At 43.9% G+C, this 26827-nt stretch overlaps 1 protein-coding gene across 7 annotated transcripts in view; it reads right to left on the reverse strand.

Annotated features, from left to right (window-relative positions):
• The window catches only part of smtnb (smoothelin b), a 65242-nt gene that overhangs the window by 22587 nt on the left and 15828 nt on the right, over window positions 1-26827 (reverse strand). For 6 of the 7 annotated variants that reach the window (XM_012863518.3, XM_012863520.3, XM_012863519.3 and 3 more), the window contains exons 2-9: window positions 23280-23437; window positions 21291-21369; window positions 21125-21203; window positions 19827-19906; window positions 13668-13755; window positions 6298-7001; window positions 4530-4581; window positions 1554-2150 (exon numbers count right to left, since the gene is read on the reverse strand). In XM_012863518.3, the coding sequence (XP_012718972.2) occupies window positions 1554-2150; window positions 4530-4581; window positions 6298-7001; window positions 13668-13755; window positions 19827-19906; window positions 21125-21203; window positions 21291-21369; window positions 23280-23437 (1837 nt within the window). Of the gene's footprint in view, window positions 1-1553; window positions 2151-4529; window positions 4582-6297; window positions 7002-13667; window positions 13756-16977; window positions 17238-19826; window positions 19907-21124; window positions 21204-21290; window positions 21370-23279; window positions 23438-26827 lie in introns of those variants that run through there. The other variant, XM_012863521.3, reaches the window with a different exon arrangement.

Consider the following 26827-nt stretch of genomic DNA (forward strand, 5'->3'; position numbering starts at 1 on the left):
TCTTTCATACCACAATGATGACAGAGACTCAATTTGTCGGGAGAAACTATGGAGAAATAATCGTAAAAATCTCATGTAGGATTTAATTTTGTATAATAAATGTGTGCTTCCGACTTCTATCTGGACCAGTTGATTCAAATGAAAAGCGACTAATTCCGACTCCTGATCGAATCAAAAATAACTTAGCGACCCTTTGCTTGTAGGTATGATTGGGAGTCATTTTCTCACAGTAAGCTGTGTACAGAATAGACAATCCCTTTAATTTGTCAGGCGTGAAAGTGGGTGTGAAGCTGATGCACGGTTGGTAGAAGGCATCCTGTGGCTGAGCGCTTCTTTTTTTAGCAACCAAACCTGCAAAAGTTTTTGCGGCCTCCTACAAAATGAGGAGGCCGCAAAATTACGAGCGCCCCTCTTAGACATCCCTGCTTACCATCAATGACTGCTGTTGGCGCTGAAACTTTTTTATGAAGAAAATATCTTTTTCATAAAAATAGCTGCCAATGTCTTGAGTGTTTCATAGAAGAAAAAGCATTACATTTAAAACCTTAAAATTAAATATTTGAAATTTTTGGATCAATCAGCTTGGTACACAAATAGATTTTTCCAAAATGAAAATTAATTAAAGGCGGAAAATATGGGGTAAAAATAGAGCTGAAAAATGTGATGAGTATTTCTATTACAATGAATTTTCTCGACTATTTTTGTTGTTTACAATTACACAAAGTCCCCACCGCTCTCAGTAATCATTACACTCTTACCTAAGAAAAAAATATACATATCAGATGTGAGCATTGAGGCCAAATATAATATCGAAATGCAGAGCAGAAATGCATGAAACAAAATATAACATCCTGCCAAATGAAGCATCCAATGAATCCTTTGCGATTACGATTTAGCGCAGACCAATACAGCTTTTACAACTTTAACCCAACATTCTGTGCAGCTCTAGCAAAAAACATAGGAAAAACATTTTTTATATACATTTCCCGTCATGTTCAAGTTGAATAATCTGCTTATTTGATCTCTAATGGGGCAACTTCACAAAGAAATGCCCATGAAGCATTGTTCTCGTTTTAAATGCGCGTGCAGATGAATACCAGGCAGTGTGTCTAGTTTTAGATAAACGTGCAGAAAGAAGACAATATGTACAGAACATCACAAAGTAGTGCTGTGTGTGGGCAGACGAGCTTGTTCATTCACCCTGCAACAATAAAACCACTGACTTTGGGTACAGGCAGCCAGTTGTTTCTTCATTTGTTTGAAATCTACTCGCTGCTATTGACCACTGACCTCACCCCCCCAGAGCGGAGAAACGTGCTCACGGCGTAAAACATGCTCTTGAGCGCCTCTGTGCTTACTCACTATTCAGCCCGTACATCTATCCGCGCTACGTCACGTGATTTACTCGTTCAGTCTCACTTAAACTCTCATCGTCCCATCCTGTGAGTCAACCTCTCCAGTGACTGGGACTCCCTCCGTTTCAGCAGAACTAGGAGCGGCTTACAAAGTTTCCACAGAGCAGCGTCTGCAGCTGTGAGGTGGATGCTCCTTACCTGGTCTCTGCCCCAGAGGGGCGACCCGCGGGGTCATGCTGGTGACAGGCAGGGTGTTGCCTCTCGCCGCTGACGAGGCGGATGAGGAGGAGGTGGTGGTGGTGCGCCCGTCTTTGATCTCAATCGTGAGGAAAGTCTTCATGTCGGGGTCTTCCTCTCCCTCAGGGACCTGTTTCTCGGCTGCTCTCCCCGGGGTCCTGTCTTCCTTTGGCTCCGCCGAGGCAGGCACATCTTTTTCAACTGGGAGCCTCATCCCGCCCAGGGAGTCCTGCGATTGGCTGGCTGAAGACGGAGGTCTTTCGACCACTCCTTTGAGGGGCTGAGGAGCCGTCGGCAGAGCGGACGTGGTGGACGCCGAGCCAACACGTGGCCTGGCTGGCCTGTCTTCAGACGGGCCGGGGGATGCTGATGCGTGTGCAAACAGCTCAGCAGCTCTGGAGAGATTAGTCAGCCCGGAGGTGGCCCCGTTTCTCACAGGGGTCTTCTTCAAAGCTGGGGGGTGCGCGCTTTGGCTGGCCTCTGTGAACTTGCGCATACGGTCTCGAACAGAGTTGGTGCGGCTGAACTGCTCCAAGATGCCGTCTTTCTTTTCAGATGCTGCAAAAGAGGGAATTAATCTTAGAGGGAAGGCTTCTACAGATAAATCCTTTAGCTTACGTATAAACCTCAAAAGCCCCAACAGATCCCATCATTCCTTTTTTTTGGGTTGTCCCCCCCCCCCCCCCCAACTCCTTTTACTTGGCTTGACGTTCTTCATTTACAAGCCAAGGCCTAACCATGGTACGAAGAAAGCAGGAGGTTGGGTCCTCACTTTGGATGCCAAGGCACCAAACTCACTCTTTAAGTAATCAGAATTAGATCAAAGGTGTGTTTTTGCAATAACTAAAAGAAAAAAAAACAAAAAAAAAAAAACAAAAAAAAAACAATAATTGCATGTTGATGAAAAACAATAGCTTTTGCTATTATTCAGAATTTTTTAAGTCCCAATTATTCCATAGCTATCTGAACCCGTTCAGGCCATGTTTACCCTTTAGACATGAATGTTTAACGTGATCCGGTTTGATTCGCTGCATCGTGTTTGAGGTTCATCATGTGTGAACTTCATACAGTAATGAAACCTGCAGAGCTGCGTAACAAGCCTTCAGGTGTCGGTAGGTCAGAAACTCCAGAATAAAGATAGTGAAGGCAGAAACTGCTACGATTCCTTTACCTCAGAAATCAGGACTCAAATCTGGAAAATCTTCTTAAAACTAAAGATGCTCAGAGAAGCCCACTGTAGTCAGACAACTTTGGTTTTTCCTTGGCGATAACTAATGGACCAGTTGGTCAGAACCTCAAAAATATTTCTATGTTTTTACTGATCAGCTGACGCAGCATACTGAAGTGCCGCCATCTTGTTCTGGTTGTAGATTTGGATACTGCTACTGAGCAATGAGGTATTCTAATCATTAAACTAAACTCTTGTGGCTTGGTTTTACCTCTGCTCTTAGTAAAATATGGCAAGAAGGCTGGAAAAGTTAAAAACATTTAACTTTGATCATCTGTCACATTAATTCATCGCTAATGTCAGCAGCTTTGGAAAAGAAAATGTGATAGAAGATTGCAGACAACCTATGGATGAAGGCATTGCTAGTCGTAAACCCAATTAAATGTGACCATGCAATCTACTTTCAGCAACACAAACAGTTAAATATCTGCTAGACTAAATTAAAATGTTCATATAGTTTTATGTTAAGCTAGCAAACTCTGAAACAGCACTGTTGCCAACGGAGTTTGGAGAGGAACCAGAAAGTCTTGTGGGACATGAAACTGGGGCTGGTCAAAAAAATGTTTTCTTTTCAAATTGAAAATCTTAAATTCAGGCTGTGTTCGAAGATATTCTTATTAATTGGAAATAAAGAATAAGACCCGTGTTGCTGGTTTACTGGCAAAGTCTGTGGTGGACCCGCTTCTAGGAGCGTTGAGAGGCCCTGCGGCGCGTTTCATCAATCGGTCGTGGAGCGTTTTGAGATTTCAAGCGTCTGAGTGTCCAAAGCAGCAGACGCTTGAGTTGTAAAATCAAATTTTTTTTGCAGCTGGATGCGCCGAATCAACCAATCAGAGAAACTCCGCTATGTGACATAGTGCCGCATTTTACGACAGGACTGGAGGTCCATGAAAAGCCGGGAAGTCGATAATGGAGGACAAACTCATCGTCGCTGTTTGTGCCCGTCCTGATATCCATGAGTGGTCGAGCTATCACTACAGAGACAATAATAGAAAGGACCCTTCCTGGAGGAAGTTGGGATCTCGGATAAGTTATAAAAACTTGGACCACTTTTTCACTGCATTTGAGAAAAAGAACAGGGTAGCTCCTCCCAACGCACGTCAGACGGGTCTGTTCACACCGTGTCCAGGTTGAGACGTTAAATTGTGTTCGGTCTGAACGCAGCATGACATTGTGTAGCGATATACAGCAAAGGTTCCCAGCCTTTTCAACAAATTACCCCCAAAATAAAAAGTTAAACTCTGTCTGACCCCCATCTATGAGTAGAGTTTATAATCATCGCTATTAAGTCAAATAGTGGTGTACAGAAAACACAAAGAGCTTTAACTACCAACATATTGATTTTATCCATTTGTAAATACTGCTGTTTAACTCTTACAAGATTTGTAGCGCAAATATGAGTTTACTTTTTATCCCTTATAGCATTTATAACATGAATATTATTTTACTATGATGATGATGATTATGATGATGATGATGATGATGATGATGATGATGATGATGATAGGGATTTATCTTGATTTCTAAAAAAGGACATCAAATCCCTGCACTTGCTGATAAACACACCCCAGCGGGGCCCCGACCTCAACGGCCGCCTAGTGGACAATTGCCTAATGGCAGAAAAGACTCCTGCCATGCTCTCTTTACAGTGAAAAGATAGTCAGGCTGCATGATGAGTGATCTGGTGCAGAGCTGAACCACAGTCTTACCACTTTCCTTGGCCTTGCCGTGAGCGAATGTCAGATTTCCGTTAGCCGTTATCTGAAATTGAGGGAAGACAAACAAAGAAACATGAGGATCCGTGAGAGGAAGCACCAGAGATTAAAAAGGTCAACATGCTCTGCTGACAGCCACACAGCTGCTACACCGAGCGGCAGCGCAGACCCACGAGGAACCGGAGTCTGCATACTGGGGCACACTCGCAGAGCGATGAAGCTAAATCCAGCACTGGCCACTGTGCTTTCATTGTGTAACATTTATATTGAGTTGCATTATGGCCCCTCTGTTCTTTTCCTGGCACCGCGGCCACGGCCACGGACCCTACAGTGTTTACATTGCTCCCGGGAGATCGACTCCACTCCTCCCATTTTAGATGGAGCAGTAAAAGAAGTCTGGGGCCAGATAAACGACTGCGTGGCGTCATGCGGACATAACGCCTGACCCCATTTAGATGGCAAAGGCTCCTCAACAGTCACCGGTTGGCACAGAAACAGAAGCTCTGGGTGTTTTTTGTTTTCTCCGAGAGCTCCGGGACGAAGAACGAGAGGCACGTGTCCCTCTCTGACAGCAGGTGAGGCCGACATGCCGCTGAGCTGAAGCAGAGGCGGTCAGGTGCACAGTTTGTTTGCGTAACCAAGTAACGAAAACCAAACAGCGTCCACCGAGAGAGAGCACCGGCTCGCTGTGTTTATGGATGCCGATGGGACCTGTGTGTCGCTGAAGAATGGAGCGATGGACTTTCTTGTCAGATATGATTAAACGGAGAGCCTGGAAGGTCAGCGCTCCTGGCTGCGAACGTGCATCTCTGCGCCGCTCTCTGGTGACGTGAGCGTGATGAACGCTCGTTATTCAGCTGCTCGAGTCGCACGGAGACGCACAACATTTAAAAACAGCTGCAGAGATTTGAGTTTCTGCAACAAGCAGAATCACATTCAAGGAAGGCCATTACAGCTGCATGTAAATAACTTTGAAGTGTTGTTTTGCACCTCATTCCAGACTTTTTTCCTTCCACTCAACTTTCCACCTAGATAAAAACAAGCCAGCTTGTTTAGCAATAACCTTTAGTGACGTCGCCTCACGAGGAGGGTGTTAGTTATTGTCTATGTGAGAACCGCCATATCACAAGTCTGCTGGTGCAAGATATAAACTGTAAAATAGTTATATCAAAATTAAAGAACTAAACCCTCAAAATTGTGTGCAATTAATTTATACAGCATGAATTATTTTTAACTAAATTACTGGAATAAAAGGAACTCTTAGATCATATTGCGGTTTTTAGATGTACCTAAGGAGCATGCATGCCTCAGAGAAAACAATGTTGTTAATCTGTCAATATTCCTGTCGACAAGATGTGTGAAGCTATACTGAGGCTGTGAAAAAGCCCTTATCAGTGCATGCAGGGTCTGAATTTCTGTCAATCATCTATTAATTTACAATTCTGAGCAAATATTTCACATTTCTTTATGGTTTGACGCTTTAGATGGCCTTCCTTAACTTAGAAGTGATATTTTTCAGTTAAACAGACTCAAATAAGAAAGAACAATGTGTCCTTACTGCAGGATATTAATATTTATTCCCTTATATTTAGCTCCCAACTTAGTCTGCCCTTTAGTTTTATATCAGTTTGTTTCCTTTGCTGCTGTACTCTGACACCTAGTGGTTTTCTGAGGTCACACACACTGGGTATTTTGCCTTTAAGATGCCTGAATAATTTCAGATATTTAAAAACAGCATTATTAAGTTGATGTATGCTCTAACCTTTTGAATCTTGAAATTCAACTTTCCCTGAGCGTGGCCGTTGAGGACTCCGTTGTCAGGATCTCTTCGGGATGAAAGCGCCCCGTCTGGCTGATCCTGGTCATGACCGCGGTCCTGGTCACATCGAGCGGAGACGCCGGCTGAACCCGTTTCAGTTTCTGAGTCCGTGCTGTTAACTGAACCACTTCTTGTTTTCTCCACGTCCTCCAATGGAGCCTTCTCCTCAGCAGATAACCTCATGCTGGGGTTGGATGTAACAGAGTCCATCCGTTTTCTAGATAACACATCCATGCTGTCTTTATTCCCGGAGCCCAGGCGGGGCCTGACGCACGAATCGGAGACATCCGATCCCAGTCTCTGCCTCGCAGAAGACAGGGAGCTGATGCTGCGCTCCGAGGCGCCAGAGTCAAGGCGACCCCGCTGCGAGGAACTCTGGCTTCTGTCTGAGGCTCCAGAGTCCAGCCGGGATCGCTGGTTTGGGCCCAGACTCTTCTCTGAGGTCACAGAATCCTGATTAGACATGGAGTGAACCGAAGTCCCGCTGCGGTCCGAAGCTGTGGAGTTTGATCTGGTCCGGCTGGACTCCAGCAGGTCAGACTCTGGGGTCACAGCTTCTCTCTGAGGCTGGATCAGCATGGGCCCAGACGTGTCATCTTTGACCAGGTGATCAAGAACCAGAACCATGCTGGAGTCAGACCCTGTCCCTGAAATAAGCAGAGGAAGGATAAATGTTAAATAAATCTATCAGACAGTTTTCCCTTCAACTCTTACTGGTTAACTACGGGAAAATAGAAGTCCTATTTTCTTCTTTAAATGCATCATATAACATGTTTTGGACACAGATACGAATCCCATCAGACCCTGAAGACCATCTGAACACTTTAAGCTTCTCAGGAAGTGTGTTTGGTCAATGATTTGGTCATTAATTAAAAAAAATCTGTTAAAATATTAAGTCGCGTCTGCGTGTTATATGTTATCTGTCATCCAAATTTCACCATTGTGACAATAAAGATTCTTGAACAGCATGTACCTTGCACTTAAAACTCATTTTATGTTTGTGTTTTTTAAGCTGTGCACGTTATTTGTTTTAAAAGAGTCCCTTTGAAGGGGAGACTGTATTGGCTGCTGCAGCGCACCGCCGGCCTTCGTTATGCGACCTGTTCTAGGCGCGGCGCTCAGCCGTCCACAGATAGCCGTTTGTGTGGAGGACAGCGGCACAGAGAGCAGCTGAAACGCTGGTCAGTAAACTTCACAACGTTCAAAGCACAGATTTTATGAAGCAGATAAAACTCTCTAGCCTCGTGAGACCATCCTGATCTCGCGAGCTTTCAAGGTTTCACTCGCAGATCAGTCTGGATACTCTCCGTTAAAGAAAATTTGGAGCCGTTCACCAAACGAACGTCCAATCAGCGTTGGCTTTGAGGCGGGTTGAGGTGTGACGCAACGGGAAGCGCGACAGTTCAGTCTAAAGAACATGGCGACTTCAGCCGATGAAACTAGCGTTAGCGTGGCTATCGAGCAAGTTTTATCGGAATTACAGAGTATTTCTCTGCTGAGCTAACGAGCCTTTACCTGCAGCAGCAAGAGTAGCTTGGCTTGTGGTTGTGTTTTCGTCGTCGCTCGTAACAGAGTGACGACGAATCTGATTGGTTCATTTGGCCCGTCTATCACCAACATAGGCCAATCAGCTGACCAGTATTTTCGCCCCTTCCCAAAATTACTTCAACGGAAGGTTTCCAGATGGATATGCGGAGCAAATCTATCTGGCGGAGTCAGGTAAAAAACTCTCTAAGTTTTATTCAGAAACAGTTCACGTCATCTGCCAGATTATCCGCCAGTCCTATCAAAAACTGGAACAGACAGACAACAAGAAGAGATCTGGTAATTTAAGGCTTAAATTTAGAATCAACAGTTGTGATCTCAAAGAAAAACTACAATCTGTATTGGCCAGAAAAAGCCTGATGGATGCATCTGTAGTACGCTAATTGCTTATTTGCATTTTGTGTTATTTTTCCACATCAGTAATACGTTACTGTGGGTGAGGGACTTGAATTGAAGCTATGGGCTCCTGGGTCCTGTCAGTCAGTTCAGTGAATGTCTTAGGACCAAAGAGGCGGCACAGGAAGTCTTAGGAGGATGTAGACCTTTCCTGCCCTTCAGTTCCTGGCCGAAGTCTGGGAGATTACGTTGGTTAAAAAAAAAACCTTTCTAAAAAGAACATGTTACAACAGCCGTAGATGGAGAGAGGGAGAGAAGGAACTGCGGGAAAAGTGGAAGCAACATTGAGACTATGGAGATAAGCATTTCCTTTCTCTGTCTCCTTGTCTGATCAGGAAACCACACTCCAAACATCAGAGGTACCCACATCCTCCCCTTGTGACACTTTCTACCTCCAAAACGCCATGGTGTTGCCTTTTCATAGGATAGTGGAGGCCGTGCGTCTCCCACAGACGGAGAAACCATGCTGGTTCCCTCATCTCATGTGTAAAAACACTTCTGGATGACCTTGGATTGCACCAGCTGTGCAACAAACCGACTGTGCGTGCCTTTAATCCTGAAAATCCAGATCAAAGGGGGTCTCAGACAGGAAGCAGCCAGCAGGCTTTTTAACCCTTTGATTGGAGTTTTCTCCCGTCTGTGTGGCACGTGAAGTATCGCAACAAAGCCCTTCACCCACCTATTGCTGCACACTGCAGGTCAGCTGGCTGAAAAAAGAAAAAAAAACTGACTCCAACACTTGGGATGCAAATCCAGCTGTTCAGGAATATTTCCAGTCAAAGAACAAGCAGGTAAGCTAAATTACAACACACCAAGTGCCATATTCTTGCTTATGTTGAAAATAAAAAACACTATTGTTATGTGTTTAATTATGCTCATAACATCAAGTAGATCATGATTTTTATTAGTTTTTTAAATGATAAAACAAGCTTATCAGAATCTTATTGTAACTCATAAAAATAAAAATCGAGATTGTTATTCAGTCATTGCAACACATCACCTAGAAACAAAGCTGCTTTTTAGAGTATACCATTGTTCTTCTATCAACAAGCAACAGGAGAAAACAATCTGCAAACTCCTGAATAATTAAATCAGTTGATTACGTAACAGGATTTGAATAGGAAACGTGATGACGGTGCAGAATCAGGACAACACTCCCCTGCCACGTGTCTAAATCTAATCATGTAAATGCCTAAAACCCAATTAGCGTTCGACCGTAACCAAAGTGAGAACCGGAGAATGTTGCCTCTTTAACAAACCCACGTCTTTGTTCTTGAGTTTAACTCGCGCGAAGCTGTCAGTTCAATTCTTCAACAATTTCTGGGAAAATCCCCACGGCTGCATAATGAAAGGCTTTTTTTTTTTTTTTTTTTTTTTGTCTTGAAAATAGCTACAAAAGCTGCAGCCTGCTGCCAGAAAACAAATATAGAGCAGAAACAAAGAACAAGCAGGAGTTATTTCTGCTGCCTTTAGAGAGAACATCTGACCCGAGGGTCCATGTCATGGGCAGGTCAACACAAGGGTTTTCCACTTTAACTCTCCCCAAGCAGCTCATAACAGTGTTAAAAATACATAAATAAAATGGTTAAGTGTGGAGTTTATCAAACAAGACTCTCTTGAAAACTAATATATCTATGAAACTACGATGGAAAAGTTCACATTTACCCAAATAAAGTTACGTTTTCTTGAGTAGTGCTCACTTCGCGTCATATAGGGATGCGTTCCTAAAAGAGATGCCACAGTACAGCACCCATCATCGCGTTGAGCACCTAGATAAAACGTTTTCAAACGGACTGAGCCACATTTGTGGGTGACGGCGGCTCGGATCTGAAGGTTGTGGGTTTGACCATGCCCTTGTCACATGCAGATGTGCCCCTGAGCAAGTTGCCTACTGATCTTTGTATCCTACGTGTGCATGAGTGCCCGTCTTTTCCCAACCATCTATGTGTTCATGTTTACTGTGAAGAAAGACCGTGTTGGCTGCCGCACCTCCCGGTCTGGCTGTGTCATGTGACCTGCTCGGCGCGCTGTCTAGGAACTGGGACTATGTGGAGGTGGAGCATACAAAACACCTTTTTTCTGTACTCCATTAAATAGAAAAGCACTGAAATAGGTTACAAACAAAGTAATCAACAAGTCCTATCAAAACAGAGCAATCGGCACTACATCCATCCGGCAAGACACGGGTTAAAAAAAACATGTCAACTGAAGCAAGACTTGAGGTCATTGAGGTTAAACTACAGGACTGTCTCAGAAAATTAGAATATTATGATAAAGTTCTTTATTTTCTGTAATGCAATTAAAAAACATGAAATGTCATACATTCTGGATTCATTACAAATCAACTGAAATATCGCAAGCCTTTTATTGTTTTAATATCGCTGATTATGGCGTACAGCTGAAGAAAACTCAAAAATCCTATCTCAAAATATTAGAATATCGTGAAAAAGTATACTAGTAGGCTATTCAACTAATCACTTGAATCGTCTAATTAACTGGAAACACTGCAGGGTTTCCTGAGCCTTGAAAAACACTCAGCTTGGTTCAGTAAACTAAATCACAAGTATGGTAGTGGTTAAGAGACGACATAAGATTCTCACAGTAACTGGTGTACTGACCATGGCATTACTGTCCTTGATTGGCCTGCCAATTCCCCTGACCTGAACCCCATAGAGAATTTGTGGGGTATTGTGAAGAAGAAGCTGAAAGACACCAGAGCCAACAATGCAAATGAGCTAAAGGCCGCTATTGAAGCATCCTGGGCATCCATAACACCTCAGCAATGCCACAGGCTGATTGCCTCCATGCCACGCCGCACTGATGCAGTAATCTGTGCAAAAGGATTCCCAACCAAGTACTGAGTGCATTAATGGACATTTTCAAATGTTTGATTTTGTTTTGCTGTTATAATTTGTTTTTTTACTTGGTCTGAGGAAATATTCTAATATTTTGAGATAGGATTTTTGAGTTTTCTTGAGCTGTACGCCATAATCAGCGATATTAAAACAATAAAAGGCTTGCAATATTTCAGTTGATTTGTAATGAATCCAGAATGTATGACATTTCATGTTTTTTAATTGCATTACAGAAAATAAAGAACTTTATCACAATATTCTAATTTTCTGAGACAGTCCTGTATATGAATTGTTATATATTATATTAATTCAAACATTTCAGTCTGCATTCTGGTTCGTTTATGATTTCGAGAGCTTTATTTTGGTTGAAGGAGGTTGTTGTTGTAAGCACCATAACTTTTAAACCGTTACCTTCTAAAAGGCTTTGGCATAACTTGATGCCGGGAGATCAAAACCCTTTGAAAAGGCGTGAGTTTGTGGACACTGTGACCCAACCTCTGTTCACTCGCGGCGTTTCTGTGTGAAGCTGTAATAAGAGCGTTTCTGTTCTTCTGGGATCTTAAAATGCAAGGTCAAGTCCACTGAGAGTTTCTGAAAACATCTCATTTTCCCCAAATCATAGACTTACATTGTACAGTTTCTGCTGCAGCCTCTCACAGCTGGCTTAAGGGAAGAGTGAAACTAAAAGGCTTTCTTAGTCAGGAAGGAAGCCGTACATTTCAAAAAGAAAATACTTTCTTTTTCGCCACTTTCACTCAAACGGGTCAACAGCTTCAGTCCCACCCTGACCACAACCCACTGATCTTTGTTGACATATCCCTTTAAAATACACCTTCTCCTTCTGCCTTCCTACGGTGGTCTTCTCTGGCTGATCCTAGCTTCACCCCGACCTAAATTGTACGGTACGGTTAAATCGAGAACAGCCACGTTGGGACAGGCCAAGTTTTGTTGTGGTGTTGGATTTATTTAGCAGAGGTGTGGCTGTTGTTTTTTTTTCTCTCTCCGTGTTCCTCCCCATAACCCCACACCACCGAGCGCAGGTCACTGTAAAGGACACAGAGCAACGCCCAGCCCAGACCACACAGACAGACATTTATTACGGCCTTTGCCCTGAGCAGGAGCATAGATAAACAGAAAAAAGAAAAAAAAAAAAGAAGCTCAGTAGAGGATGAAATTAATCTCTTTTGACCTATAAAAAGAGAAGTTTTAAACATCTTAAACTGCTTTATTGCTTGCAAACAACAGATCACTGTTGGTTTACAATAATAACTGTTACTTTCAACCGTTCAAGTGAACAAAATGCATTCATTCCTCATTAAAAGGCACACATTCATACCAACTGATGGGAGGGCAAACAGCTTAACGAAATCCCTACCTGCCCAGGGCTCAGTCTTTAAAATAAATAAATAAATGAAATCAGACTGTGAGGAACTCCAAACACTTAATAAATTTGGATGAAGGAGCTTAATGTGCCTAAACTAATACGACCTCCTGACCGGCACCTCCGGAGAACGGCTCCTTCAGCGGCGGGAATAAAAAGCATCTGCAGGTACGGAAAACAAAGGTGGGCAGTGTGGATTTAGTCTTTGGGTGGATTTCACCCACACCTGACCTTCAGGTGGATGTTTACAGTAAATACGCTTCACTTCTAGCATTTCACTGATCCCCAGAGTGTGATATGTCAATACAACGGAGGCAGGGAAGTAGGGGTGATAATCAGCACGCTAAGAAAAAGCTGCTTTTTCCAAAGCTAAGCTACTTCGTCAGCGGAGCTGCTAAAGAAATGTTTCTAGTACGGATTCTAAAAGGAGTGCTTTCCGTTGTGATCGCTCGTTAACGCTCGTTAATTAATTCAGAATAACAGAAACAAAACGTAACAAAACTAGAAAAAAGATTGAATTACCGAATAATCTTTGAAAAAGAAGAAATTAAAAAAATTTGACTTTCAAAAGTAAAAAAAAAAAAATGCTTATTCTGTTTTCTAAAAGGAAATATTTGGGTCTTCGCAAATTGCAATTCAAAGTTTTCCTCATATTTAAGTGTTAGTTTTAGCTCTTAAAGAGAAATAGATTGCACCAAAAATCTGTGCTAGCAGATCAGAGATTTCCAAAAGCAGTGATCTGAAACTTGTGATGAAATCTCTGATTGGTGCGGCTTTAAATAAAACTAAAGGGCAACATAACAAACAGACAACGACCCTCACTCAGAACAATTATCCCTGGTATAAATTAACCATATACAGTGTAGTACTCTCTGAAACGAGGCTGGACCGTTGCTAGGCCAGAAATCCTAATATCGACCCTCATGATCTCAGTTTCAACTTGTTCTGCACATTTCTTGCTGCAGCAGCAGCCAACATTCATTTTCAGGTAGAGTTAAACAACATACAGTATAATCCTTTATCAGACCAAAGACGAGCAATTCATTTCACTCAGTTCTTTTTCTTTATAAGACATAGTAATAACTTGTGCATTTTAACATTTCTGAGCATCTTAAGTTTAAAGTCGTCTTTCCTACCTCTGCTTTGCGGCTCTCTGCTGTGGTGCGTCTGCTGGCCGTGAAGCTCCTGGGTCGGGGCACGGAGATCCCTGCGACTCTCTGTCTCCTGTGCAAAGGGAAACAAAATCCGCCGCTCTTCAATACAGCTGTGAAAGCGCTATTCCTTCTCAGAAACTTGCTTAATGCGGTTTCACACTGCAAACCCACATCTGTTTCAAGTCTTTCCCAGAGTTTTACGTTTTTTTGTTTTTTTGTTACAGCTAATGGTCAACAGCTTCTAAATGACTGGGCAGCATTGCATCCAACGTGACTTCCCACAAAATGCTGCAGCTTTTTTCCGTTTTTCCAGTTGGCAAAGAGCGCTCTGCTGAGGAGGTTTGAGGCATATGGAAAAGAAAAAGGGTAAGGTGTGGAGGAGGAAAGATACCGGCGGGGCTGTCTGACCTCTCTGACCTCGAGCTCCTCCTCAGGAGAATCAGCTGCACAAATAAGAGAAACACGTGTGCACGCACCCCCCCCACGCTCTTTAAATCACAACTGCACACATTAGCGTGTCTTCACGCTTTTTGAGATTTACAGAGTCTGTGGACAAAAAAGGCTCTCTTGTTAATCGTGTTGATGAACCTCATGTGAGCGTCCTGATGCATACGCCTCCAGGTCCGCTTTAACTTCATACAAACAAATAACTGAGCTGGAAAGACAATGATAAATGATTTCCAACATTTTCAACTAACTAAAATAAAAACGCGTTAAGGTTGTTGTGCATTTATCTTCAAAACCTTTCCCCCCCCCCCACTGCAGCGACAGCAGCAAGTCTTTGCACATCGACAGGGTTTTTCGGATTGGATGGAGAGGATCTGCGAACGTCAGTTTTCAGCTTATGCCACAGATTCTCAGTTGGATTTAGGGGCTTTGACTAGGCCATTCTAACCCAGGAATATGTGTTTGTAGCTCCGGCTGTACGTTTAGAGTCCTGCTGGAAGTTGAACTGCAGCTCTAATCCTTTACAGCCTCTCTCAGGTTTTCTCCAGTATTTAGCTCCAATTAACCAACCAACCAATCAATCTTCTCATCAACTCTGACAAGCTTCTGTGCTTTTTTTAGAAGCAGATGATGTGAGGTGTTGTTTTTCCCCTTCAGCTTTTTCTTTGTATGTACCGCAACACAATGTAGTCCCATCAGACCGGCGCATAAACTTCCACGTGACGGCTCGGTCGCCGACAGGAAGTGTGGCAAACTTCAAAGAGAGCTTCTTATTGTTCTCCTTCAACAACGTCTTTCCTTTTGCCCATCCTCCATCCAGGCAAGATTAATGGAGATCACAGTTGTAGTACCGCTGAAAGATTCTTCCACCTGAGCTTTGGATGTATGCAGCTCCTCCAGAGTTACCGCAGAACCTCTTCGGTGCTTTTTCCGATTAACGCTCTCTCTGCCCGGACTGCGAGTTAAGGTGGATCTTCATGCCTCGGTCGGTTTGCAGTGGTGCAATCCTCTGTGCATTGGCAGACAGTGGATTTAACAGGTATCTATGAGATGTTCAAAGCGTGGGACCTTTTATAGCCCAACCCTGATTTAAATGATCCAAAATTTAGCTTTGACATGTCTGTTGTGTTCATTGATCCTCGTGATGCTGTTTGATCTCAAATGTTCTCTATTATTTAGCATTATCTTACTATTAGTTAAAGATAATGAGATAAAAAAATTGCACTTCAAAATTATGCTTTACTTTGTGTTGGTCTATCCCAAAATAACTGGTTGTAAGCACACACACAAAAAAAGATCAAGTTAAAAGGATGCAAAAACCTTTGCAAGGCACGTCAAATCTGTAACTTTTAATTGTTAAAGCAACAGTGTTCTGGCTGAAATCAGGCCGGAGAGTTTAATCTTCAGCCTCTAAAAGAAATCTGAAAAACAAAACCAGGAAAGACGATCTGAATTTTCCCCCCACCTCCCCCGCCAAAATAAATAAATACAAAAAAAAAAAAAAAACACTCTGGGGAGCTCAATCATCTCCTTGACCTTTTCTGTCAGGGACACCACAGTGGGAGGCAGTAATTTAGCTGAATGCTCCCTTAATGAGCCTTTAAAGTGTTTGATGGGTTTGGAGGACAAACAAACAGAAAGGTGGCACGAAAGTGAAATGATTCCACAAAATCAACAAAGGTCACTTCTCTCCACAATAAAAGCACTCAATCAAAGACTCACAGGGGGTGTTGATCATCCCTGGGCCATCAACTTAATTAAAGAGTGCACCCCCCCCCCCCCCCCATCATCCTGTCCTGCTGCCACCAGCGGTCAGACAGACAGCCGTCTTTTCAAAGCTCCCAGTAAAGCCGCAGGGAACGGGTTTCTCACAGACGGTGAGGCAGGGTGAAAATGTAGAGTGGAACTTTTAAAAAAAAAAAAAGAGCGAGCTGCAGACCTGCCGCCGGCCACCGCGCTGTCATTAGTGGCTTCCCTCCGGCCCCGGCGGCCAGGACCCGACTGAGCTGAACCAACACCGTCCCACTCCAAGCACAACACGGCGGACCGCCCTGGCCCCGGGTCCGTTCGTGTCAAACCCGTAAAAAACACAAAAACAACTCTACCCTTTCTGGTCGCCGCAGAGAGGCGTGGGACATCAGGAGTCCGCTGAGGTCCACCGACGACAGCGACGAAAATAGGAGCACACCTCCTTCAGCAGCCGCTTCAGGAAACTATGAGTTTTCCACTGAACCCATTTGAAGGGGTCCTCCGCGGCTTCACGTGGAGCTGACGTTTAGAAACCCGGCAGCTCACTTTCCATTACTGCAGCGGGGGGAGCCGCACTCTTGGCCCGGCTCCAGTGACTACAGTACGGTAGCAATCATCTTTGTATCAGTCTGCACAGAGGAAACCACCACAAGTCCTCAGCTAAGAGTCTCTGAGGCTCACTGACTACCGCTCTGATCTACCTTTGGCATTTTTCCTTTTGTCTAATTCCTTTTGTCATTCCCAAACAGAACTAAATCCCTCACTGTAGCGAATGCCGGATTTGGCTTCAAAGACTTAAGATCCTCTTTCTTCAGGTCTCTTCTTGCAAAATGCTCACAGAGCAAGACAAGAAGAAGCAAAGACCGTCTGAAACCAAACAGCTGTCTACCTGAACTTCCCTCAGCAGCATGTAAACCTTGTCCTGCTTGAAAAAAGTATATACATTAAACATTCAGTCTTTTTCCCCCCAGCCCCTTACCGAAAATAATGATTTGATGATGAATTTCATGACGGACAAAGCCAACTCCAGGCTGAGTATCCAACCTGTTGCTGGATCAGGCTGAGTTTAACGGCATTAAACCCCGTTTCTACAAACCTTAAATGTAAACACAGAGGCGGGCACGTCCCATTCTCCCCAATCACACCGCAGCAGACCCAGACCGATTTAGGAAATCCTTTTCAAATATCTTTTAGAGAAAAACCAGACGAGTGTTTGATCCAGAGAACTGGTCCAGGCGGAGAGAAAAAAGAAAAAAGAAAAAAAAATCTGAGTCACGATTGCCTCCTTTTCCTCAGACCTACTGCCCTCATTCCCGTCTCCCCCTGCAGTAACCTGTTGGAGTCAGGATGTCCGCTATTCTGCCGCTCCGCTCCCTCCGCCACATCACACACACACACACACCACCACAAACACACACAATACCAACAAGCCACTCCCTCGGCTTCCCCTCCCTCCCAAGCCGTCTCCTCAGGGAAGTGTCCCCCCCTCCCCGCAGGTTAGTGGGCAGCCTGGTTGACACATTAACTTCTGACACTGCCTTTGCGCTGACCTCCTTTCTATAATCACCATTTCCTTGAAATTAACTTCAACTGGCTAACTTAATAAAGTTTATCGTCTCAAACTAAGTTCCTTTTGTCATAAAGTTTCTGTTTTATTTTTATTCATCAGAGCCCTGTACATATTTTAATGGTTATTGTCTCTCTTGTCCACCGTGATGTGTGCCGCTTCCTTTCTTGGCCACGTGAAAGAGTCATTGATCGCTTTTATCTGGTTAAATAAAGGCGTAACAAAAAAAAAAAAAAAAAAGTGTCTCTTCTATATGAGATAAAAGGAAACTTTCCTGCATGTCTTTCATATTCATTTAAACCAACAACCGACCGGTGTTGAATGAATGATTAACAGCCTCGTTCTCCTGCAAACTAAATAATTGCCCAGATGTCCTGACGAGACGCCCCCCCCCCCCCCCCCCGCCGCATGTTGCGTGCGACAGTCTGCCGTCGGGGGGGGGGGCGTATCTTCCACCACCATCCTCCACGAGACAATCGCGAGGAGCTCAAAGAGATCAGCGGCTGTGATGTGAGTGGAAGGAGTCGTGCTGCCGCTGGCTGGTGTTGTCTTTGGCAAACGTCCCCACTCCGGTGCAGACGAGGCTGCTGCTGCTGCTGCTGGGACACAGCTGGAGGCCTTGCATGTCTGCAGGCCAAAGAGGAAAAAAAAAAAAAAGATCCCGCCCAACACTCAACTGCTCTCTCTCCCACCCGGAGCCGCAGTTCAGCTGTCCGACAGGAAGTGAGGTACAGGAGCATCCTGTTAACGCAGACATCCTGCTATCTGAGAGGGGCGTTCAAAGACTGCAGCGCACAGTGACTCACTGCAGGGACGCGTTCTCGGCGCGTCACTGTGGTGACAAAAAGCACGCTCTGAAACGAACCAGACGAACTTTAACAAAGCATTGATACAGGAAGTTCACATTTTGGACGAAGAAGACAGATGGTTTGAAAGGGGTGTGAAGGAAGCCATCTACGTTAAGAGAGAGAAACCAACCTTAAACAGAGAAGAAGGCTTTAGGTTCCAACTCTCAAAAACCTATAATTCAGCTATAGGGTTAATTCCGGCCAATCATCACCTCAATTCTCACCCTTAAAACATCATTCCTTTAAGCCAGGCCAATAACAACCCTAACGACCGCCCATTACTAAGGGGTGGACCTGTTTCTGTTGAATTTGCATGTTATCTAAGCCATTACAAGGCCTTTGTTTGGACAGTAGTATAAAGCTTGGTACTCATCATTACTCCAGACTTTTTGAATTGAGAAAGCTTCCTGGAGAGGAAGCGAAACGTTTTCAACTACGGAAAACAAGTCCAGTTGCTTTGTTTTTTTACTTTTTTTGGAATTGATACAGGAGCTATTGTCACCTCAGGACCAGCACCAGTGGCAGCCTTTAGCTTGTCTTCTCCTAAAAAAAACCTCACTGAAAACCTACGACTTTCCTTTTAAAAGGTCTAAGATTATTTTATCTGTTGATTTTTATCATGTCTCTGTAAATTTTGAGTTTTAACTTAATATTTCAATCATTTTTCTTTTTATGTGAAGCTTTAATTGGAATTGTTTCACCCCTGTTCATCGATTTTCCCCCAAAGCACATCACATTACTTTGTGAATGATTGGTTTTGTACACATAGCCGCCTTGCCTCATTCAAAGCCTTAGTTCTGACTGAGCTGTGTGCATACAATAAGAGCCAACTCTGCTTTTTCCTCCATCCACAGAGCATTTAAACAAAAAGACCTCAACCAGGATCAGCCGCTAAGATCAAATCTGGACCCTTAAAGGCCTCCGGTCTTGCCTCGGGTCTTCACATTTCAAAGATTTGCCCCTACAGCCAGGCAGTCATGAGGGAAATCTGATGAAATGCACTGAAGAAGAATTCAAACAAACACAAGGCTTCATTTTAAAAAAAAGTTACGAAAGGCTGTACAGTTAAACGCTTGCAGGATGCTGCTCGCAAAAGACAAAATTTATGGACCCGAGTAAACACCAAAGTCAAGGCAAATTGCCTCCTTCCCTTCAACCTCGGCTAGATCTCACAATGGGGATTTTAAAAAACACATTCTTGGGCCCGCGGCGGCTGAGCCGTGTGTTTTCTGGGTGTTTGTGCACGCGCCTGCTGTGGCTGCGGCCACAACCCGAGCGACAATGCTCCTTGTTGTTGTTGTTTGCTGCATTCTTCGTGGAGCCCGCAGAGGAAGAAGAGAAAAAACCCACAGCGGTCACGGCTGTCATGCAAAACAAACTCTGCCTCCACCAGAGGGTCCGAGCTCGGCGGAGTCTCTGACGTTACGCCCTGCGCGTCTTGCACAACGGATGGGCCGCTGATCTTCACGCTGCACCGGGACGTCTTTCACAATTAAACCCTGATTGCTTCATTAGGAGTGGCGTACTCACCGCAGCTCCCACGATGCACTGGGGCTCGGCGCTCTCAGGCGCCAGGCGGCAGACAGACACTTTACTCTTCTCCACGGACCCTACAAACACACACGAGTAGAACTTTTCAGAGGAAACGGGTGGGAAAGCATGTAATCTGACGTGGAAACTGAAGAGATAAGAGAAGTGTGATCGGTACAGACATGACCCGACAAGGAGGGAGCCGCTTTGTTTTCCTTCTTTCTTTTTTTTTTAAAGTCTGCTCCAGATTTAAGACAGAACAAGGCCAGACAGCACCAAACAATGAGGAATTTATCATCTAATCAGGAATCATACAGCAGGTGGATCTGGAGCAATAACACGGAGACTGGTGGGCATGCTTGTACGTGCTCCTGTACAACACCATGGAAACTCGTGCGTTTAATCCAGCAGTGGCGTAAAAAGTCTTTTACCTTTAGTTCAACGCCCTCATCAGGTCAAACTTTGTCATTGCTTGACTTCTTCTCATCCTTCTTAGCCGATCAATGAGGACGATGTACAGAATAGTTCATCTTTTTGGGAACTTTATAGTCACAACAACATTAGGACTATACAATATTTGTAATAATATTAATAATAACAGTAATAAAAGCAGATTTTCCACCCTGGCAGCTGGATGGAGTCTTTTCCCATGTTAAAATTTAAGGCTTTTCCAGGTTGAAATGTCTAAAAAAAAAAAAAAAAAAAAAAAAAAAAAAAAATAAAAAAAAAAAAAAAAAAAAAAAAAAAAAAAAAGGTCCTGACCCTTTTCAGCAGTTTTTAAAAAAGAAGCAGTTCACCATTAACCTATGTTTACTACATTTATTTACACTTTAAAAATAGAACCTGCAAAATGCTGATGGAGTAAACCTTTATTTCTAAAGGTTTAATCCACGCACTGCAAAAGGGAGCTAAAAGTAAGTGAAATTTTCTTGAAATCATTGTAATTTTCCTTGATTAGAGCAGGCAAATAAGACTATTTGCCAATTGAATAAGACTTAAAATAAGACAATGGAGATGAATTGTTCCTATTTTAAGTGCAAAAATCTTATTCCATTGCAAATAGTCTTATTTACCTGCTCAAATCAAGGCAAAACACTAATTTCAAGAAAGTTTTACTTAGTTTTAGTTCCCTTTTTGCAGTGACACATTTTCCACTCTCTAATCCTTTCCTATACTTATCCAGACCTGGAAAACACTTGAATTACTGCGCTCTCCAGAGTATGTAGGAACCTTATTACTCCATCTAATCCGTATACATGCCACAGAAAAGTTCCCCAGTCTGACACGTCCCAGCTCACCTTGCAGCTGCTCATCTCTGACGCGTCGGATCGCTGCTCGGATCATCTTCCTCTCCTCGTACTCGGCTGCAGCACGGAGCTACGGACAAATAAACGCTCAGTGCATCCGTGAAGGCGGAATTACGGCGATAACATTATAACGTGACCGAATGATTCTAAAAGTCACCATTTTCGTGAGCTCGTCAACGTCTTGGATCGACTGCAGCTTTTGGGAAAGAACGTCCAAGTTGTCGCTGGATTCGGATCTGAGAAAAATGGGAACAAAGCGGTTAATTTGTTATTAAAAAGGGCAGCCCACAGTTGTTATAGGCTGAAGAAATAAACGTAAAAATTAGAAAGCATGGAAAAAGTGATGCTCTATAAAAAAATGTTAAGATGAACGACTCAATCTGAAGAAATCTGCAGGCCTCAGACGTCTCCATTCTCCCTTACTCACATGCTCCTTCACTTCCCTCATTATCCTCATTTCTCCCACCGTTCCCGGTGATTAAATAACGTGCAGCACGGTAGAGTTTAAATATTTCACATTCCAGATATGAAAGCTGCAAGAAAATAACGTTCGGCTGGATTTTGAGACGTGCGTACGTGTATGAATGTGCGACAGCAGGTACGATTTCCTCAGCGGCTCCTGCCAGGCACCTCCATTGTTTTTGTAACCCGAGTCCCCTGAGCGCAGACGTGAATGGGAATGATTACCACTATTAAGGGGATTTAGTGACAGAAAAGGGGAAAAAAAACAGTGGAGTGCTTGGTTTTTAACTGTGTTAAAGCATTTCTTTGCTCCACACCACATGCTGGGAGAGTAAAGTAGCCTTGAACTTCAATTAACGCTCAGGATTTAAAGACATATGAACGTTTACACCATCCTAACTATAACTGCACCATAAATCCTCATCACAATGTGATGGTCAAGGTATGCACTGTCAGTCACAAAGGATTCCTGGGATCTAATCTTTGGCAGGCTGCAGTATTTCCGTATCCAGACCTGGAAAACACTTATTTCCGTATCAGACCCTCAGCGCGACTGTCAGCCCATGGCTGACATACAGCAGCCCTCAAAAGTCCAAAAACCATGTTAAGAATCTGAGGTTTTGTGATGAAATGTGTGTTTTGCACAAAAATACTAACAGTGAAGCATGGTGGTGGCAGTGTGATGCTCGCTGGTAACTTTTTCCGTGAGAGGAACTGGAGCTCTGGTCAAGATGGATAAAATCAAGAAGCATTTTAAAACACCAGCTCTGGGAAAGCAGAGATGTGTTATACCGACAGAGAATTGGCCCTCATGGCTTGTTTATTCATTTCCTTCTTGAAAATGTTTTTACAACTGAATCGCACAGAATAAAAATTTATCATGTGGAAAAAAAGTTTAGAAATTGTTCACCAATGGACTCTTGAAGCTTAAAGCTCAGGGAGATTAGAGAGATGATGGAGAATAGACGAGATTGGAGAAAACATGAGCTCATCGCACCTGATCTCTCATGTTTTCTTCCTGCAGCCCATCTTGTTTTTGCTGTTTGGTATATTCTAGATTGTGCGGCCGATCAATGTAAACGCGCAGAGACATTTTTATGCCTCATAATAGAGAACGAATGAAGCGTTTTCAGCTTAGATCGCAGAGTTTGTCATGGAAGGAGAAAAAACAAAAACATAATTGTGTAGTGTAGAGTTTAAAAAGATCCAAGAAATAAAAATCACAGCAGCACAGTCATGTGTTATCTAAGTATAATAAATAAATAAGTGTTTACAGCGGTGCAAAAACGACTGATGGAAAACTTCTGCCCTGTTCGTCCTGTTTGTCGGTGGATTCTGCGAGCGGTAAACACGTTCACGGAAAAAAGAAACCGACAAGTCTTACGGCAGACTTCTCGGTTCGTCTACATTCCTCTGCTGCATGACAACTGCCGGGATCCGTTTACTTATGAACTGCAGAAAGACTGAGCTGGTGGTAAGAAGGGAGAGTGATGAACCGGTTCAAGCAGGGAGCTCGTATGAAGAAGGCAAAGTGGGACAGGGAAAGATTTACGGCAGTTTTCCGTCCCCTGAGACTTTTCCCCCTGTGGCCGAGGAATGCCACGTCTGGATTTGTGATCTCCACTCTCTCCTAATGTGATGCATTTCGTCTGTAGGATCATTTAGTGTGTGTGTGTGCCGTCACCTGTGCTGGTTCTCCTTGTCCTCCTGCTGATTCAGGCGCGTGGGTCTGAATCTCTTGCTGGCCAAGGCGGCCTCCATGTCCTCGATCTCTCTCCTCCTCAGCTCCCGGATGGCTGAACGGATGAGGCGTCTCTCGTCCAGATCAACGGTTCCATCCAGCTGTAGCGAGAAGACCAGCATGACAAACGGATACGGGAGCAAAGCAGCGCCAACACAGATGCGAGAAAATTTGCCTTGCAAAGACAACAACTTTTTTTAACTTGTATGCCGTATATTTGCATGGTTTTCTGGAGAGTCTTTGTCAAGCATGAAGACAAGACCAAGCAGAAATTCTGGGCCTCGCAAAGCTATTTATAGCCCTGAAGTTTTCCCCCTCATCTTGCAGCCACAAACGTCTGTGAATTTCATCGGGATTTTACCCGATTAGACCAACACAACGCAGATTTGTCAAGTTGAAGGAAAACAATTCAAGGTTTTCAAAATTTAACTAAAAAGGAACAAGTGAAATCCAGTGCATGCATCCACTTTCAGAAGTCACCCAAACAGTAATATTTTCCCAGTTTGGATTTAGATCTGGACTTTGACTGGACCGAAACATGAAAATGCGTTGATCTAAACCAGGGGTTCCCAAACTTTTAAGCCTGCGACGCCCAAAACAACAGAGCAAGAGACTGAGGACCCCATTTTATGAGAATGAAATAACATTTTTCTAAGGACTCTTACAGAAACGTGCAAACCCTGCAATAAAACGAGGAGCATGAAGCATCTTGTAAAGTTATACTTTGATATCGGTTTCACAAATAAGTTTTTGCACATCAGCACCAAACCATTGTAGATCTGGTTGTGTGTTCAAGGCTGTGTCCTTCTGGAAAATGAACCTCTACCCAAATAACGAGTTTTTTTTGAAGCCTCCAACTAATTTTCTTGGTCTGCTTTTATCTCCAACCATCTTCAGGAACGACCACCCTGCCCTGTCGCCGCAGGAGAAAAGCAACCCTGCAGTATTATGCTATCACCATGTTTTACTGTGGGGATGGCATGTTTTCCACCACATAGTACTTTACCTGTAGGCCAGAGCACCATTTTTTTAAAAAACTTTACTTTCTTCTTGCTACTTTTCTATAAAAGGTCTGGAGCACATAACAGGTAATTCTAATTATATAAGTTGACGTTTGACGTTATCTACGATGACGTTCGCCACCAGAGCTGTGGACCTCTGCAGCTCCTCCAGAGTTACCGTAGACCTGCTTCTCTTCTGATTAAATTAGATTAGGTTCAACTTTATTGTCATTACACAGGTACAGGTACAAGGCAACGAAATGCAGTAGACTTTTCTGCTCCTGTCAGTTTAGATAGGCAGCCACATCCATGTAGGTTTGCAGCTGTGCCATAAGCTTTCCGTTTTCAGGTGACTGATATAAACGGTCTCTTTGAGACGTTCAGTGCTTGGACTACAGTTTCACAGCTTAACTCAGCTTTTTACGTCTCCTCAGTCTTTCTGAGAAATACAGCAATTTCAGTTTGTAGAAAATTTAGCAAGTCGCTCATTTTCCTTCCACTTCACGTTTAAGCATTACTTTGTTTTGATTTGTCACGTTGTGTTTGTCATTAGCGGAAAAAAGAAATTGGCAGAGGTGAAGGGGCAGAAACACTTCAACCAGGCAGTATTTGAGCCTTAGTTTGTAAGACTTTTCTGGAAGTCTCTTTGTGTGTAATCCTTTTTTACGCGAGTAGGCAGCGTTCAAAGCGAGCGCCGAGACTTTTACGCAGATCGGACCCTAGGCTCAGTGCCACGTGTGGCGGCCTGAACGAACCCGGGTTTATTTCTGACAGTGAGCAGTTTTACTGACTGCTGATAAGAGAGCCGACTGCGCTAATGAGACGAGACGTGCCGACGCTGGGGAAGGAGCCGCGGATGAGAAACAGACCAGGCGACAGCTGTTCCACAGCTTTAAGACATAAGTGCGCTGAGCTCAGCGGGTCAACCTGTCATTCAGGTGTTTTCCTCTCCAACGCCGTCGCCCGGGCTGCAGGAGGCCCCGCAGATTCAGCTGTGCGAACCATTTCACCACCCGGAGTGAGTATTAGTTAAAAGGTCTCTTTTCCAAGCAGAAGAAGGGTAATTAAGGAGTGTATAAAAGCACACCTGCAGACAGGTGTACCTCCCTTCAACAAGCAGGATGCTTTCATCTTCTCACGAGCGCAGGGAAGTGGTGGGAAGAGGGAGCCCCCTCCTGTCGTACAGCGGGAACCTGTCGGTACACGCAGAGCCGGGGAGCTCCGCAGGTTCTTCTTATAAAACCCACACTCAGACACCCTCTTTAAAAAAAAAAAAAGGCACCCTCTGAACCTAGTCGGGGCAGAAATCTTTGTTTTTGCCGAGGGTTACAAAAGGGAGCCTGCTGAGGTCGTTGAGCTCAGTTCTGCATGCTTTTTGCGCTGAAACGAGAGTCGGCATGCCCCGCAGCCGGGCCCAGAGACAGAAGAAGAAGAAGAAGAAGAAGAGGGTCGCCTCATCAGAGACGAAGAAGGCCAGCAGTTTTGAGGTCTCGCTGTGGTTTGACAAAATATGCACTGGCTCGGAGAGGCCGTCTTCATATACTGTAATTAGTGGAAATTTAAAATGCTGAGCTGACGAAAAAGACGGCGGGAGCAGAAAGATAGAAGAGAACTGAAGAATAAGAGCCTTGAGGATGACAATGTTGAAAGGGAAAATGGAGAAAAAAAAAAAAGGGAGGAAGCACTTGGGTATGCCTAAAAATGGGCAAATGAAAGCTGGGTGGGAAATGTGCAGGTCATTCCTCGCATTCCTGCTGACTCACAAGAAAAAATAGCCTAGTAGTTGAGATCTGCTGTAGCAGTCAGGAACTGGGTTTTTGGCTCCTGTCCAGCGGCGAGATGATATGGACACACCAGTAACAGCAGCGCCCGATGAGGAAGAAGGAAAAAAAAAAAATAATCAGGAGGAGCAAAGAGACACGACCAGCGTCTGTTTCACATGCCCACACAGGCAGACACTCGCAACACTAAGCAAACACTCGGGAGAGCCGTCTGTTAGCACGCTGTCCAGATCGATGCTGAGTCAATGTCATGATGGGATTAAACAGTCTGTACAACGGCTGCCAAGTTTTAAGGCAGACCGATTCATTTTTCATCACCAAGACATAAAAAAAACAGCCTCAGCATTGAGCCTCCGCTCCAAAACCCCTGAGAAGCACGCAGCGTTTCTGGCCTCTCTACACCAGAACATAGATCAGGGAGTGACAAAGGGCACAAAACTTTAATTCCCCCCTTATACTATTAAGCCTTTCATTTTAATGGTGCAGGAAGAGGTGACACAATAGGACAATAATGCTCCAGATTCCTTTTACTGCACATCTGTGAACCGTAGCATTCTCGTCACCACACCCAGGCTGCCAAATATTTTTCCGTTTTGTCAAAAAAAAAAAAAAAAAAAAAAAAAAAAAAATCATGCCTCATGAGAGCCACTGCTAAAGAACTGACACAGATGCGACTCAAATATCGCAGCTATTGTTCAATAGCATTACT

This window comes from Fundulus heteroclitus, chromosome 12, assembly GCF_011125445.2.
Source record: "Fundulus heteroclitus isolate FHET01 chromosome 12, MU-UCD_Fhet_4.1, whole genome shotgun sequence".
Lineage (NCBI taxonomy): Eukaryota > Metazoa > Chordata > Actinopteri > Cyprinodontiformes > Fundulidae > Fundulus > Fundulus heteroclitus.